The 17,360-nt window shown below is 39.4% G+C and overlaps 1 protein-coding gene across 2 annotated transcripts; it reads right to left on the bottom strand.

Moving 5' to 3' along the window:
* Positions 1-383: 383 nt before the first annotated feature.
* Positions 384-13,981, bottom strand: LOC108679924 (tubulin beta chain). 2 transcript variants are annotated; one of them, XM_018168667.2, is made up of 5 exons: positions 13,795-13,981; positions 4,410-4,522; positions 3,177-3,298; positions 2,200-2,444; positions 384-1,835 (listed from the first exon to the last, which is right to left on the bottom strand). In XM_018168667.2, the coding sequence occupies exons 1-5, from the start codon at positions 13,849-13,851 to the stop codon at positions 1,011-1,013; spliced, it is 1,362 nt and encodes a 453-aa protein (XP_018024156.1). In that variant the 5' UTR covers positions 13,852-13,981; the 3' UTR covers positions 384-1,010. The 2 variants fall into 2 exon arrangements, with proteins under 2 accessions (XP_018024156.1, XP_018024155.1); XM_018168666.2 differs by lacking the exon at positions 3,177-3,298 and adding an exon at positions 3,802-3,923.
* Between the last annotated feature and the right edge of the window lie 3,379 nt (positions 13,982-17,360).

A 17,360-nucleotide genomic window follows, 5' to 3' on the forward strand; every position in this document is an offset into this window, starting at 1 on the left:
GTCAGGTGGTTGGCTGATTTTTGGTAATTGCGAAGTCAGTGTTAGCACTCATGTGATGCCGAATCGATAATTCATAAATGAAACTGAAATTTCACGAATTGAATAAATTGAATTGAAAATTGGACGCTTATGCTCAATAGGGTTGGACTCACAATCGTACTAGGTACCTCTCTGTCAATGCTGCGTATACATACGTATTGGTAATGCAGTGTAAGAAAAGGGCACACGCCAATGATCGTGATCATTATAATTTTTGTGTTGTAATTACTGCGTGGCTTGGTTATCCGCAGTTACGTTTTACTCATTCACTGAATAATTCTTTTTCCTAATTGATTTGAATGACAAACATAATAGAGGTAGCTGAAGGATAATCAGATTTAATGTTTATTCATTATATGTATTGCACCGAATTGTTTGCTTTGAAGTTTTTCTAGTTAGATAATCCCAGATCGCGAACGTTCTAGAATTTTCTACGAGGTAAAAACATCAAGAAACTAGAAACGAAAGATGACCTGATCGACATTTTTTGGGAAAATGTTGTCAATTCAAATCGTCATATAAGCAACAGAAATTTGTCAAGTTGCCGGGAGGCAAAGAATCAGACAACTAGATGCACGTATTATCTCATCGATGACCGTAAAGTAAGCTTGGCGCACGAAGGCATTATTAACCTAATTGTGCTGAGAATGACTTTAGGGAGGTGTGGCCTGTAAGATGGGCCAATCAAATGTTAATGTGTTTGAAAGATGAAGAGTGATATTAATGTTAGGTGCTTAGAGTGAAATAAATATTAGAATGAGAGTATTAAGAGAAATGAAAGCTTTGACAGTTAAAAAAAGGCACTCAAGGAAGCGCTTTTCGTTTTTTAGATATGCTTAAGCATACCAAGCATGGACAAAAATAAAATTTTATTTATAGATTTTCCCGTCCGGAGAACATACATTAGTTAGCGGAATGGAAGCAGCTAAGAGTATCATGGATTTTGCTTGCAAGAAATCAAACGGAATTGCTTAAGCCCTCTCTTGTTCCTGCTCGTCGTCATATTCGCCGATGTCTTCTTCTTCTTCGGCGGTGGCTTCCTGGTACTGCTGATACTCGGACACCAAGTCGTTCATGTTGGATTCGGCTTCAGTGAACTCCATTTCGTCCATACCCTCACCAGTGTACCAATGCAAGAAAGCCTTACGCTTGAACATAGCGGTGAACTGCTCCGAGATGCGCTTGAAGAGCTCTTGGATAGCGGTCGAGTTTCCGATGAAGGTAGCGGCCATCTTGATTCCACGAGGAGGAATGTCGCAAACTGCAGTCTTTACGTTGTTGGGGATCCATTCAACGAAGTATGGGGAGTTCTTGCTCTGGATGTTGTACATTTGTTCATCGACTTCCTTCATGGACATCTTTCCTCTGAAAATAGCAGCTACGGTTAGGTATCGACCATGTCGAGGGTCGCAAGCTGCCATCATGTTCTTGGCGTCGAACATCTGTTGGGTGAGTTCGGGAACACTGAGAGCGCGGTACTGTTGGGAGCCGCGAGCTGTAAGGGGTGCAAAGCCTGGCATAAAGAAGTGAAGACGAGGGAAAGGAACCATGTTAACAGCTAACTTACGGAGATCAGCGTTCAGCTGACCAGGGAACCTAAGGCAGGTGGTCACACCGGACATGGTGAGTGAGACCAAATGGTTCAGATCTCCGTAAGTGGGATTCATGAGCTTAAGGGTCCTGAAGCAAATATCGTACAGTGCTTCGTTATCAATACAGAATGTCTCATCGGTGTTCTCAACGAGCTGGTGGATGGAAAGGGTGGCGTTGTACGGCTCGACGACAGTGTCGGATACCTGCGACATAGGTAAAAAAAATTATTGTTAACACGACCATGATTTTCTTCTTTATTTTCACTTTAGTTAAAAGTTAGCACAACTCCTATCTACTGTACTAAACCTTCAAATAATTTCCTAGGTGAATTTTATTTCTTATGTAGGTATTCAAAGATTAGTTCATCAATCTTTCACTGGCATACGGTACTACATTTTAACTTTATTTGCTGTAATTATTTGATCACGTTTGAGAACGAACTTGAAAATTTCCAAGTATCATTTCGTAACTTGAGGCTTGTTTAGGATATAATCTGCTTGGAAATAGGGCTAGGTTTACACATGGGCTTAAGTGTCGGGTTTTACGGTGGTGGTGTAAGAAATTCACCTTGGGGGAAGGTACAACGGAGAAGGTATTCATGATACGGTCGGGGAACTCTTCGCGGACTTTAGAGACGAGCAGAGTTCCGAGACCGGAACCAGTACCGCCTCCGAGGGAGTGGGTGAGCTGGAAGCCCTGCAGGCAGTCGCAGTTCTCTGCCTCTTTCCTGACGACATCGAGGACGCCGTCAACGAGCTCAGCTCCTTCTGTGTAGTGGCCCTTTGCCCAGTTGTTGCCTGCGCCGCTCTGACCTAAAAGGGTAACCAGTGAAGTCATTCTTGGGTTTCTATGTTTCAACCAGTCAATAGTGAATTTAAATCTCAATCAATATGGTGGGTTTCCATGTTTCAACGTGTCAATAGTGAATTTAAATCCCAATTAATCAATATGGCTAGGTATAATATAGATTTTTCAATAAATTGGAATTTATGTTAAGTTGTAAATCATGCAAAATGTTAGATCAAAATGGATGTAATGTTATTGATTCATTTGACCTGTTAGTTAAAAATTCTTTGTTCAGGCATGAGAATCCATACTTGAGCGGGTGAAAGATTGTTGGAGTGAGCATGCCAAAGTCGACATAGTTTCCGTCGACACGAACTCAGTCTTTTTTTCAAGTCGTCATCTCAAATTGTGATCGTCATCGAATGTTATTTAAATAACCGTACGTTTTACCGCGAAAGGCATCAGAATAATATGGGTGACACTAATAGCCTGTCAGATTACTTAATGTGACCTGCAGATTCGATCACTGATCAAAATCATGATTAAAGACTGAGTACGTGTCTTGGATTTGGCATCATGGGCCATACTTTCAAAACTCGCTAAGTGAACGTAAGTACTTACGCTCTTGTATACCTATTCTTGTCTACAATTGGTGGATTTTGCTTGAAAGGCCGTCAATGATTGGCTGATGAACTTACGATCTCTTAACTTTTTTGAAAGTATAGGCCCAGGTCTCAAGATGATACAAGAAGACGTACCAAAAACGTAGTGTTCAGGCTTGAAGAGCTTGCCCAGAGAGCCAGCTCTGACAGCGTCCATGGTGCCAGGTTCGAGATCAACCAAAATGGCGCGAGGAACGTACTTGCCTGTCGTGCCCTCGCTTTAGCACGAGCCAAGCAGACAAGCAAATTAGATGTTAGTTATTAATGCAGTTAATTCAAGCAAACATGCGAGTATTTGCGTGTTTTGGTGAGTGTGTCGGTAGCAACTGCAGCTAGCGATTGCTTTGTGATGGCTTAGATTTCAGCAGAATGTGATGTGGAGGGAACGAGAACAATGTGGTTGTGCAGAATGATTTTTTTCGCATTCCCGACAAAGAGAGTGTTGAAAAAGTTAAAAAATGATATATTTCTGAGTCGTAAATGGCTATGACTTTGCTGTGTTTAAGAATGTTAAGTGGACAATATGACGTGATTTTGATGAGTGGTTCCAAGTGACGTCACCTGGATTGAGTAAAATTAGACGTGGGGAGGTTAGAACAGAAAAATGACAGTGAGGTTTAATGAAAACCAGCATTAGTGGATGTTAGTGGCGCATCCTCGATACCCGAGTTAGCAAACACTGGATGCCGATGTTTGGTTGAAAAAATTATGAAAAACGTACCAAATACAAAGTGGCTAGGTTTGAACAGCTCGCCCATAGGTCCAGCTTTGACCGAGTCCATAGTACCAGGTTCAAGATCTACCAAGATGGCACGAGGCACGTATTTGCCGGTCACGCCCTCGCTGTTATGGTCAGAACTTATGTTAAACATGATGCTATTTGCGTTATATTTCCTCTCATTTCTGTTTAAAATGCCGGCTTATATAGAATTGACAGTATCATCAAACAACGAGCGGGAAAACATATAGGTATATTATGCTGTGCCAGTACTAACTACAAATGTTTCGTTTTTTTTTTTAAATTCAAGCATAAATTGCAAGGAGAGAATGCAGCTGGTACTTTTTTAGGTACAATTATTTCGTTGTCGACGTTTCTCAAATGATTACGAAGATCCTACACAAACTAGTCAATGACCTAGATTATGATGATCAGTCAATTAAAAAATTTCTTCTCTCTCTCGTCTGAAAATCAATTAAAAATGGAATCTCTCACCTCAACTCCTATTAATTATATTATATAATTTCAGAATATACTTACAAATTAATATTTGTAATTTGACTTCAAACCTTAATTTATTCCATGGCCCTGGCCCGAGGTCCCCGCCTCACCTGTAGTACACGTTGACGCGCTCCATCTGTAGCTCACGCACGTCCTGAGGGACACCGTCCCTGAGCGTCCCGCTGGGGGTGAGTCCGTGCTCATCGCTGATGATTTCCCAGAACTGAAAAATAAAAACTTTTATAAATCGAAAATCAACTGTGATCATTGCTGATGATTTCCCAGAACTGAAAAAAATCATGCGAACTCAAGTTAATTGAAAGTCGACTATGATCATTGTCGACTGAAAAATAATACGAACTTCCATTAATCAGAAGTCAACTGTGATCGTCGCTGATGATTTTTCTGAACTGAAAAAATAAGTACTCGCGGTAATTGAAATTCGACTGTGGTCATCGCTCATGCTTTCCCTGTACTGAAAAAAATTGATCGAAATTCAACTTTGGAAGCGCTCCATTTAATGTCACCTGAGAACATATATTTTATAAATGGGAAATTGTAAAGGCTTTTCGCAAATTCAATCAAATTGTTTTGACATGAATTTGTGTATTATAAATTATTGTTCGAAAATAATGAATCAAATTCGACCCTAAAGAATATGTAGTGCGTGTTCAAGTCTATTTGTAAGCACGACTGCTCTGTGGGAGCACAGTTTAAGATAATAGATCGTTGAGTGGTAATGCTGCTCTAAGCGCACAAAACTGCTCTTTATGAGCACAGTTCAAGACTTCAAGATAATTGGCCTATAATTGGCAATGCTGCGCTAAGCACGACTGCTCTGTATGAGCACAGTTCAAGATAATTGCCTATAATAAGTGGCACTGGTGCGCCAAGCACGACTTCTGTTCGGCTGCACGTATTCGTCTTTCGCAAATCTTCCTCGGTCGGTTCAGTCGCACGCGTTTGTTTTAGAAAAAGACTCATGAATTTTCTCTGCAAACTTAGTACAATGAGACACCATGGAGCTCAACTCTTAACGGTAAACTGGCCTAAAAGAATACAGTGCAAGAAAACAAAGTGGGCCGTGCGTTCAGCTGGCACACATTGTCTTCTTTATTCACGACGATCTAAATATCTGCTACCATTGCGCATTCTGATGAAGTCATGAATATATAGATGCTGCATTGATCCAGTCACTTACAGGTGTTGAGTTCGAGATGGTATCGTTCGCTGATTAATCAATTACGGTAGCGAAATTCGCAGGGATTTTACTGCCTGTCTCAGCGACACCATGATTTACTTCCAGTTTGACGCGAGTTGCTTCAAAATGTAATCAATGGTGGAAATTTATTAATTTTTTCTTTATTTTCGATCGTTCTATATTCCTGGGACTAGAACAACACTGCATGTTTAGTCAATGCATCTTATATTTATTTTGTTTATTCACTCGACTGAAATATAATATGCACGTACCGAAATATTTGTACCAGTAAGTTAAACCGTGTACTGTCTTGAAATAAATTAAGTGGCTTTGAGCTGCCGCCACGCTATCGATCCTTCAACACGTATAGATGTCGGCATTGAAGCGCGACGCGACGTCGAGGTTGAGACGTCGGTAATACGTTCGATGTCGACGTTGAGGTTGAGACGTCGGTGTAATACGTTCGATGTCGGCATTGAGGCGCGACGCGACGTTGAGGCTGAGACGCCGGTAATACGTTCGATTTAGACATTGAAGCGTGACGCGACGTTGAGGGTGAGACGTCGGTAATACGTTCGTTGTCGACATTGAAGCGTGACGCGACGTTGAGGCTGAGACGCCGGCTTCCTTTTCACGAGCTGCCGCCGTAGCCAGGAATTGTCGGAGCGAAGCCTCCAAACGCCGCGTTCAGTAGCGCAGAAATCCTCTTTTGTCTGGCGTTGTACATGTTTTTTTTTTTCAATCACTGTCATCAATATGTATTTGTGTCTCGAAAATTGAAGTGCATCTGCCAGAAACATGGACAGATGCTCGGCCATTGACTCGTGAGTATTGCATGCGTTCTTAGGTACATTGCAACTGCCAGGTTCCACTATCATTTTTTAAAATTTCTCGTCCTTATTCATACTCATTATCACAAGGACAATATTCCCGCTCGAATGACCCTCAATCATGCAACACATGAACCATCATTATCAACACCTTCAGCGCGGTCTGACATAAATGCTCGTTACGCAGCGACGAAGATAAAAAGGACAGCATTTCCCGACCATAAAATATCCCTGCGCATGAGTGCTACTCTGTCGGTCACGCCTTTGATGTCCACGGTATCTCAAGGTCTGAATATCCACCGGATGTTGGTGTCCAGCGGTCCATCGCAATTTGAGGAGTGTCGCATGCTTCCAACCGGAATACATTCACATTATCTCTACGCATTTATCAGTTTTTACGTATAAAGGAAGTTTAATGGCAGAATTTGAGTTAGGCAAAACTTTTTATGTTGCTTTAGTTTTTTTATATCAGGAAATGATTTGCGAATAATTATGATTTGAACCCAAAGTGTCATCAAAAGCCAAGGACGTAACATAATAAAATAAGATTGAATTTCGGCTGAATTAATGCTTCAAAACTCGTCTATTGCCACGCAAATCCTATTAACCGTGTGTATTCATCTTTTTTAAAGAGCTCAACGGAAAGACACGACTTTGAAACTCCTTCTTCCGTTAGTCCAATTATAACCATCACAATTTGAGGCAATTTGAGGTTGCTCAAGCAACGTAATGAAGCAGTTGCGTGTTGAAAAGTTATGAGCCTCCGCCATAATTCTAGCAAAAGAAAGATCATTATAACCGCAATGATGTGGCCCGCACTAATCGGGCCCTGCGCTGCGTGATCTTCTCTTCACGTGTCACGCACGGATGAGCGCAGACCGGTCAACACTCCCGTTCGCGGTTGCCGGTGCAAGGAATAATTAGTGAAGGAAACGCCTAAAAAGTAAACTCCTGTGATTCGCAGAACTCTGTTCCGGCTCATGCGACCGATTGTTGTGAAGTTCGTAAGAAGTTTGTCGTTGACATTAAAACATTCAGTGCTTCTTTAGTCGTCTCTTGGACTCATGAGTGGAAAAATCTAAAAACTTCGTCGTCGACAAGCTATTTTTTTCGTTCCAGAGGGCAGTCTAAACCGACTTTCAATTCAACGAATCGAGTAAGTACTAAACATAATGATGTTTTCACAAGCATAATTATGCAGTTCGAACAAATGTATTTTGAATGTGTACGAAATATGTCGAATATTTCAAGGTAGATGTTATCAGAGTCAGTTAGTTTTTTCACGGCCGGATGTTCACGAGCCATTACCCCGTTCTGCGGTGAGTTATGCGAGGTGGTGTATATATATAGAGTTGGACTGAGAATAACACCTTTCATTTTCAGCTGCGAAACAAGTCTCTAGTGGAGGAGTTCATGGATTTCTGTGAGAAATAAATATTTATACTAGTGAAGGGGGAACCAACTTTGAGGTACACCTTAGAAACATCCCAAGTTTAGCTTTATCGCAAATATTTTGATTTTGGCTTTAGGTGCTGGCACGCTGGTCGATTCAGATTGCTACCGAGCAGCAAGCAGAAATTATCGAACGGGAATCGATTGTTAGATTCTTCAAAATCTTTGGACTTATTTTGACTTTTTGCAGTATTTTGAAGTTCCAATCAAATATCCAAAGTTCAAGAGCCTTTAATTCCTTACCACGATGTAAGTTCAGGAACCGGAATTAACTATCGAGAACCGAAGTTTCTCTGTAGCTTCAAGCTAACATCCTGTTAGGAATGCCGCCACTCTAATCTCCCTTGAATTCTAGACAGCCTAAACCTGTGCCCTTGTCCAATCTGTGCACGTCTGCTACCTTATTTAAAGTTAAAACCGAATCATCGTATGCTTTTGGTTAGGCATTCGTTTACCACCCTTTCAACAGGGTATAGATACAGATGAATTCGTTTGACTTGATAGGGCGTGCAATATTCAATTCTGCTAAAAAGCGATATTTATTTTCTTTCTTTCATAAATTAATCGTCGAGATTTTATTTAATGAAAGAAACCAGTAAAATTCTCATTTTATTTGATCAAGCTTGAATAGCGATCGCGAATCATGAGTAAACGCAACGTATTCACTGAAAATTTCCCCGTTTCGAATACATCTGGACAATTTTCTGAGTAATTGTTGAAGCGCCAGCACCTGTTCATGCAATAGAGTCTTATGCGGGGGCCAACTTTCTCTTCGGGTCGACCACTCGTCTCAAGGCCTCAGCCAACGGCGCCCAGCTCACAAAGGGAAATATATCCACAACTGTATGGTGAAAGGTGAGCTTCTGGCGACATTCATTACATCCTGTCACGTAAAAAGTTACCATGACCGCCATATAGCTTGAAATTATTCACGTTCTGTCCGTGATATGACAAGAAACGAACACGCATGTGCACAGTGATAACTGCAAGGTCAAGCGCATGGTATAAAGTTTGCTGGGCTGCCGTGGCAAATGTTAATGATATGCGGGGATAATAATGGTTCAATTCCACTGCCAGCTCAATTAATGTTTTTGTGCATGAATTTGTTTTCCGGAATTTTAAATAGCGAGATATTTCTAGAACTGGCATTCATCATGAATAATTTAATAAAGAAACAAATTCTTTAAAGTACAAATTCTATGTAATTAGATAATAGTTTAGTCGGGATTTTCACGGATCAGCTACTGAGTTGAGATATTCGACCATGTTTATGGTAAAATCTTCGCTAGTGTACAGCGTCCGAAGTGTGCCGTAGGAGCTTTACATTGATGAAGCGTAATGCCAATTTATGAGTCCTAAACTTCTTTCATTTAAAAGTTAAAGTTGAACAAAAAATTGCATCACGCAATAGGACGTCTAATTCAGCCAGATTATTAAAGGCCATTGGGACAATTTAGGCATCATTCACAGTCCCATTGTGCTTTTGTTGCTTCAAGCACGTGTACTGCAGCTATACAGACGTTCCTCGAGTACCTAATGTAACCATGGCAGGTTTAAAAGAGCGCGGTGACTTCATCCGAATAGATCAAGTGGTGAAACTGTTAAGTTAAATAACAAATTACAAAAACGTTAACATGAGCGCAAACTCTCGTGTATAATTTTATTGTATCTAATTTTGGTATGCGCATCGGTCGTTTTTTAATAGAATCATTGTCTCTGAGATCATGTCTTAAATATAAACGACACTGAAGGAAATTAGTTTAGTCATGCAAGCGTAAAACTCGCATGCTCGCTGGCAGGATAGCCTTCCCTGCTTAGCAGATCTCCGTCCGCGGGTTTGACCGCCTGCAATTTTTTTCTCTAGCTTCATGATCTCATGGAGGTTCAAGACAGGAAATGACATCAGCGCCGCCCTTTAAACTTTTAAAGGCCTGGACGTACTGCGCCAGACACTCCTAGACGCCTCCGAGCCAAACACCATGCCCACGCAGCTCGTATCCACACCCATGTATATAGAGCTACTCTTCAGGCAAATAACATTGAATTAACATTTCATCGAAGCGAATTCAAGCTCGTATCCACACCCACGTATATAGAGCTACTTTTCAGGCAAATAATATTGAAATAACATTTAATCGAGGCACATTCAACTTTTAAACGATTAATCAATGTTATATAACCTCAGATGCCAAGTTTGTGCAGCGACATCAGCCGGTTTATGTTAAATTGTAAGGTATCAATCAACAACGCATGTAATTTTATCAGGCTGGTTTGGAAGAAATTATTTTGTCTTTGCATTATTGTGGATGAGACTTGGGCAAACAATTTTGTGAAATGCAACAATGAATTTGGAAAAGCTTTTATTTCCGTTAGGGTGGTCCAGAATTGAGAATTGAGGCTCTTTTTTCCTGTTTATTGACGATACTCAATGAAATTTTTTTCGACAAGACGAACCTGATTTCGAAATAAGTTATTAATCTAAAAAAATTCAAAACTTTTACCGGAAAGATCGTGCACAAAAAAAAATCTATTTTTGACTCGGTATACACTAGGTTAGATTGCACCTTTAGGTTTGCAGTGCCAGGCTAGCACAATTCTAGTTCTGAAGCACCAGCTGTTGTGACCGGCAATTTCGCAATTCCGTCGCATACGTCGGTGCCAAGGAGGTTGCGACAGACACTAGAGAACCTCACGTTCCGAGCGACAGCGGCCATTATGATACGAGAGGCTGATTTCGTTGCATGTTCTTTTAAAGCGGCTAATTTAAAAGTCGTTCTCTTGTTGTTGTTGTTGTTGTTCAAATTCTTTTCGACGCAAAACATTTAAACGGTAACTATAATTTTTTTAAACCATTTACGTATGTCATGAGTTGAGTTTCCGACTTTCCGATATAAAAACTCGTAAATACTGAAGAAAGTCGAGAAAGAATCTCACAAATTAGTATATTGTATCTCGATTTACAGTAACTAATATGCGCATCGGAATTGAACTATGTTTTAAAATTTCAATGAATAGCGAAGCTTACAACAGGTACGCGCGGGGTTTGAAAGACCTCAATGATGTTCTTTACCCTTGACTCGAGGCTTAAAAGAAACGCACAAAGAAACATAGGAAGGTATAGCAAGACGCCCTTGTACTGTGAGCTCTCTTGAGCTCCCATGAGTCACCCGCTTGCCTTTTAAGCTGGGCCTCGGCTGCCATATTCGGACTGTGGCTCAGTGAAAAGAAGTTGGACGGCTGTAGGGGCAGACTGCGTCGATTGAGAGTAGAAGAAACTACTCTTGCTAGAGGCTAGACACCTGTTTTCCAGCACCTATATGTTCTCGATTATAAGGAGCAGACTGCGTCGATTGAGTAGAAGAAACTACTCTTGCTAGAGGCTAGACACCTGTTTTCCAGCACCTATATGTTCTCGATTATAATGAGCAGACTTCGTCGATTGAGTAGAAGAAACTACTCTTGCTAGAGGCTGGACACCTGTTTTCCAGCACCTATATGTTCTCGATTATAATGAACACCAACTCGTATGCTTGGAAGACTTATTTAGATATAAACAATTTCATAATGAATATGTACTACATTTATACATAACGTACAATTTAAAACCTCTATATTCTTCATCACACATTATGAATCTCTGAACGAGCCTTGACTGAACTTCTATAAAATTCATGATAATTAGAGATGTAAAATTAAAGATTCTTGATTAATCTATTTGAACGTAATACAAACTTTACGTCTGGACTGTCCTATTATAAACAAGCGCTTTCGCAGATTTACATTCTTTCAATATTTCATAGAAAATCATCAAACGAAAACAGGAATTGGCAAGATTTTTTTTTATCACAGAACATGAAGACATGCTTCTATCATGATACAAAAATCAAACATTTCAGATCTTCTCGTATGAATCTGTAATTAACTTACATCTAAAGCACGACACACGTATAAATAAAAATCGATAAAAACTTCGAGTTCGAGTCGCTTCTAATTTTGCTAACTCAGGCCCAGTATTTTGGAACGGTTTTAGTCTAGAAAATATAATTTATTGACCGGAAAAGGCCGTGTTTTTGTGATTATACAAGAAAATTATGAACTCAACATGGTATAATGAGCAGACTGCGTCGATTGAGTAGAAGAAACTACTCTTGCTAGAGGCTAGACACCTGTTTTCCAGCACCTACATGTTCTCGATTATAAGGAGCACTATATGTTCTCGATTATAAGGAGCAGACTGCGTTGATTGAGTAGAAGAAACTACTCTTGCTAGAGGCTAGACACCTGTTTTCCAGCACCTACATGTTCTCGATTATAAGGAGCACTACATGTTCTCGATTATAAGGAGCAGACTGCGTTGATTGAGTAGAAGAAACTACTCTTGCTAGGACTAGACACCTGTTTTCCAGCACCTATATGTTCTTGATTATAATGTGTACCAACATGTAGGCTAAATATAGTCCTTTTATTCATGATATTTGACAAAATTAGAGGGACTTATTTAAGCAATTTCATAGCGAATATCTACTACATTTATACATAACGTACAATTTAAAACCTCTATATTCTTCATTACTCATTATTAATCTCTGAACGAGTCTTGACTGAACTTCTATAAAAATGCATGATAATTAGAGATAATTTTGCTAACTCAGGCCCAGCATTTTGGAACGGTTTTAGTCTAGAATATATAATTTATTGACCGGAAAACGCCGTGTTTTTNATTTTGGAACGGTTTTAGTCTAGAAAATATAATTTATTGACCGGAAAAGGCCGTGTTTTTGTGATTATACAAGAAAATTATGAACTCAACATGGTTTAATGAATAACTTGGAAGTAATATGCTTTTTTCGGCTAATGCCCAGCATTTTAGAACGGTTTTATTCTCAAAATTCAAATTTACCAAAGAATTACACGATGTTTCCTGATTACACGTGCACATTATGAACTAGACAAGAAGCAGAGAATAATTTGTAAAAAGTTTGCTTCATTTGAGTCATTCAAGCGACACCGTGGATTCGCTTGACTCAGCAGGAAACCGCCGTCTACAGGAAATGACAGCAAGAATGAAAATAGCTGTATTAAGATCACTTGGCTGCTTAAGTCGCAAATTTACCAGGAATTTAAAAGTAAAAAAATAGCCAAAAAGTTCACCATTTCTTATGAGAGAAAACGTTTTCTCTTATAAGAAATGGTGAACTTTTTGGCTATTTTCTTTACTTCTAAATTCCTGAAAATATCTGCACTTATTTTGCGGATAAGATTCTTGGGAACGCAAGAATGAATAAATCTGCTAAGTATAAGAACTTTAATTTAGAGCCTCAGATATTATATATTTATTAGGTTATCCGTGGGTTCAAATATTAACTTGAGATTGATGAAATGGGTTCGTTTCCAAATGATTACATTAAATGGAAAATGCTTTTAGTGTTTTTCTTCGTTCATTTAGTGTGGGAACGCGAGAATGAATAAATCTGCTATAAGAACTTTAATTTAGAGCCTCAGGTATTATATATTTATTAGGTTATCCGTGTTTTCAAATATTAACTCTAGATTCTTGATTAAATGGGTTCGTCTCCAAATGACTACAATAAAAAGAGAATGAGTTTAGTGTTTTTCCTCGTTCATTTAATGAGGAAAATTTTCAATTCTTGAAGGTACAATTAATTTTAATGGAACTTGAAAAGATATTTATTTTACGGCATAACAGATAATCGTCTGATTCGTGGAAACAAAATTAACCTAAAATAGACTAGTATTCACTAAGATCTCCTGCTGTTAAGTAAATGAGATCTAATGCTTTCAATTATGATACTCTATAAAGGGCATCGTAATTCTAATTGCGTAAGATTGTATCTTAAAAAATTGTTTCGAATTAAACTGACGTTAGAGTCTTTGCTGGTATTCGGACTAGCTTAGTGATTCGACAACCGTTACCCCACAGCCTTTGCTGTAAGCATTCAGCCGCTTCGTGGAATTCTTGTACAAGTTTTAGTGTAATTAGGTATTTCTCACCTTGGTTCCAATCTGGTTGCCGCACTGGCCGGTTTGCAGGTGGACGATTTCTCTCATGTTTGTTGATGGGCTTGTTGTAACTTCTACAAAAAATTAAATACGCAGATATGCTTAGGGCAGGAGCTAGTGTGTGGTCGCCTGTATAGCACGACTCCCAGCTTGCAACTGAGGTCTGAGAGCACCCGGCTGAGCCTTTTGTTACAGTGGCAACCCACGTCACCTCTGAGAGTGCCGAGCATGCTTCAGATCAACTCGAGACAATTTACGCAAAATTATGTCGTTTTAGTCATGGTTTCAATAGAATACACGAATATTATGGATACTTAACAATTTCTACTATAAACCTGGGTCAATTGTACCCAAAATTACCCGAAGCTTTGCGAAAGTTGCTTGCGTTTGTATTTATCGTGAACGCAGGCGCCAAGTGCCAGCGAATCAGCGTCGAGCTCCACCCGGGCGGCGCGAGCTGGTGGGTGGCTACTTTCCTACAGGACTCGCACGGCTGGCGCACAGCTTCTTTGCTTGATGTGGTTTCTTTCAGTTTTACTGAAATTTTACACTATGTTACCTAAATTTTGTTCAAATGCCAAATCTTTGTTGTAAATTATTTTTCGATTACTACAGTATGATGATAACTCATCACCACGTTACTCTGACCCAATTAGGTATAACTAATGACTAAATCTTGCTATTTTTTACTGGACCCGCTCGTAAATTTTACAAGAACTCTTTAATCTAGATTTTTAAACAACTCTTATCACAAAATCATCATTCCATAATTAATTGCAACCTCAAAGATCAAATTACCTGCTACTTAAATGAGAGGACCAGGAAAAAAATTAATTTTGTGTGTGTGTTTTAATTATTCATGACTTACAAGCTTTCCTCCATCTCTTGAAATTCGCAAGTTCTGCTTATATTTGTTGCGAAAACTCCGATTTTAACTAAATTTCTGCAGCGCAAAAATAAAAACCTTCCATTAGCTAATTTTGATTGACTTTTGCAATAAATATCATTTATTAATTTTGGTAACAAGCAAGCTAATCGTCACAACTAAGAATCAAACAAAATATTAAATCACTTTTCTCTTCATTATGTGAAAATTCAGGCAAGAAAATATATTAACTTTTGAAGTGTGTTGCGCAGACATTCACTGACTTGCACAAAATTAAAATGAGACGATTCTCTGATTAATTATCTAATGACTAATTGGTAAAATTTTTACAAAAGATTAAAATATACATTAAAACGTGCATCGAAAATTTGTACATTTTGATGTTTATTTGCCTAAAATTGTAATATTCTCTAAATTTTAATTGAAAATATTCCTGGCGTCGATTTGAAACGCAATTGCGTAAGCTATCTAAGTTCAGGCACTTACAACCTAATATTCATTCCATTAATTTACACATCCAACATTTTTTCACCTCATTGATTTATACAGTTACAAATTTGTAGCTGGGTATAGACATTCAATTACTGTAACCCCGGATTTACAGCCCAAACGCTACCCTCCGACATTTATGATTTTTCAATTCAAAATTTGATAACTTGTCAGCAGAATAATTACCAATATAACAATTAGCATTACATTTCCTCCTCATGAAATTATTCGTCTTTGATTATCCTGCTGTTACGAACAACACAGTCACGACTAATTTGATATCACGCTGGGTTAATCATACATTTTCAGCGCATTTTCTCATTTATGGAAAAAAGGCGCTATTAAAATTGTTCTCGCCATGTCCGTCCGTCCGTCTGTCCGTGACCTCACTTTTTTGTCGACGAGAAAATGCGCGCTCTGTCACTCACTGCAGTGAGTAGTGAGTTATATTTTTTATCTTATGACTTATTGCTAGCGTTCCCTGACGAAGTTTATTTCGGTTGGCGAGAGTAAAGATCCTCACTTTACTAGCATTATCTCCTCAGCATGCTTAGAAAAACTGCTGTGAAAAGTTAAAGTTTCTGTTATACAAATGTATTAGCGTTCTGTTCTATATTCTGTTTTGTATAAAATACGCGTGGATGAGTTGATACCTGCGTATCCACTCATCATCGAAGACTACGAGCTTTTCTATCAAAATTACTAAAATATAATAAAATTTGAAAGTGCTAATAAAGTTTTTTCTACATTTGGTGGCAGTTTGTTTTTGTTAGCCTAGATTTATTGAAGCTTAGAGGACAATCTATTATAATACTCATTCTCGTTATAATTTTTTTATTCGTTTATCTTGTTCTATTTATGAACTATCAAATTCAATAGTAAACACGCACCAGTTTTTAAGTGTACAAAATACTTTTTAAATTATTTCTTCACATTTACGAACGTAAATCATTCGTCCCTTGAGTTTATTCTAAAAAAAAGCAGATGCACGATTGTATTCTGCCGCCCGCTGTCTCGCCTCATGTAGCCCGGGTCTCGCGAGACGAGACACGGACCGTGACTCACGTATCTCTGCCGCCTGCGTCTCGCCGCCGTTACCGCAAGGCTCGCGAGACGAGGCACGGACCGTGACTCACGTATCTCTGCCGCCCGCTGTCTCGCCTCCGTTAGCCCGGGTCTCGTGAGACGAGGCACGGATCGTGACTCATGTATCTCTGCCGCCCGCGTCTCGCCTCCTGTAGCGCGCGTCTCGCGAGACGAGGCACGGATCGTGACTCACGTATCTCTGCCGCCCGCTGTCTCGTGTCCGTTTCTGCGAGACTCGCGAGACGAGGCACGGACCGTGACTCACGTCTCCCCGGCGAGGCGTATGTTTTGGCGCCTGCCTAGCGAGCAGGAGTCTGTTTGGTTACGGTGGTAATTGTTCGTGGAGGTGTTGCTGATGTCATCGTCTTGGTGTCGTGGTCGTTTTGGTGTCGTTGATGTGAAATTTGTCTATAAATTTCAGTGTCAAAAATTAACTGGTATTAATTTTTGTATGTCTTCTCTTTTCAGGTGATAATTTAGTTGAATAAAGCTACATTCTAGCCAACCTTTGTTTGAGACCTACAAGACTTTGAGGTTCATTACAGTCGTGGAAATGTTTTGTGTTGATTTTCCAAGTTATCATACTTATGCGGGTTGACATTTACGTGCAGGAGCGTTTTTGTTCAAAAGCTACCTGAGTGGAATTTAAATTTAGTTATTGATATTAAATTACTGTTAATAATCATGAGTGTTTTGTTTTTGAAAAGCAATCTTAGTGGTAAAAAATAATTTAGGCCGCAAGGGCTCATAGTTAAATACCTCGTAGAAAAATCCAGGAGCTCAACATTACCAATTTACATTGGTCGTATACGTATTCTATTCTAAATTCCTATAAATTAAGTGTTCGATCTTCGAAACGTTTCACTCAAGTCGCATTAGCACAAAACATCATGTTTTTCTGCTCTTATGGCCTCTGCCTGTCATGGCCCCCGTAGTGCAATAAAGGATTGAGCTCTTCGTTTGACGCGAGCCAAACACGCGCCTTACAAGGCATTCAACTCCAAGCCTTTTATTAAACGCCTCCAGCAGGCATTCAACTCCAAGCCTTTTATTAAACGCCTCCAGCAGGCATTCAACTCCAAGCCTTTTATTAAAC

This window comes from Hyalella azteca, unplaced genomic scaffold, assembly GCF_000764305.2.
Source record: "Hyalella azteca isolate HAZT.00-mixed unplaced genomic scaffold, Hazt_2.0.2 contig15326, whole genome shotgun sequence".
In the NCBI taxonomy this organism is placed as follows: domain Eukaryota; kingdom Metazoa; phylum Arthropoda; class Malacostraca; order Amphipoda; family Hyalellidae; genus Hyalella; species Hyalella azteca.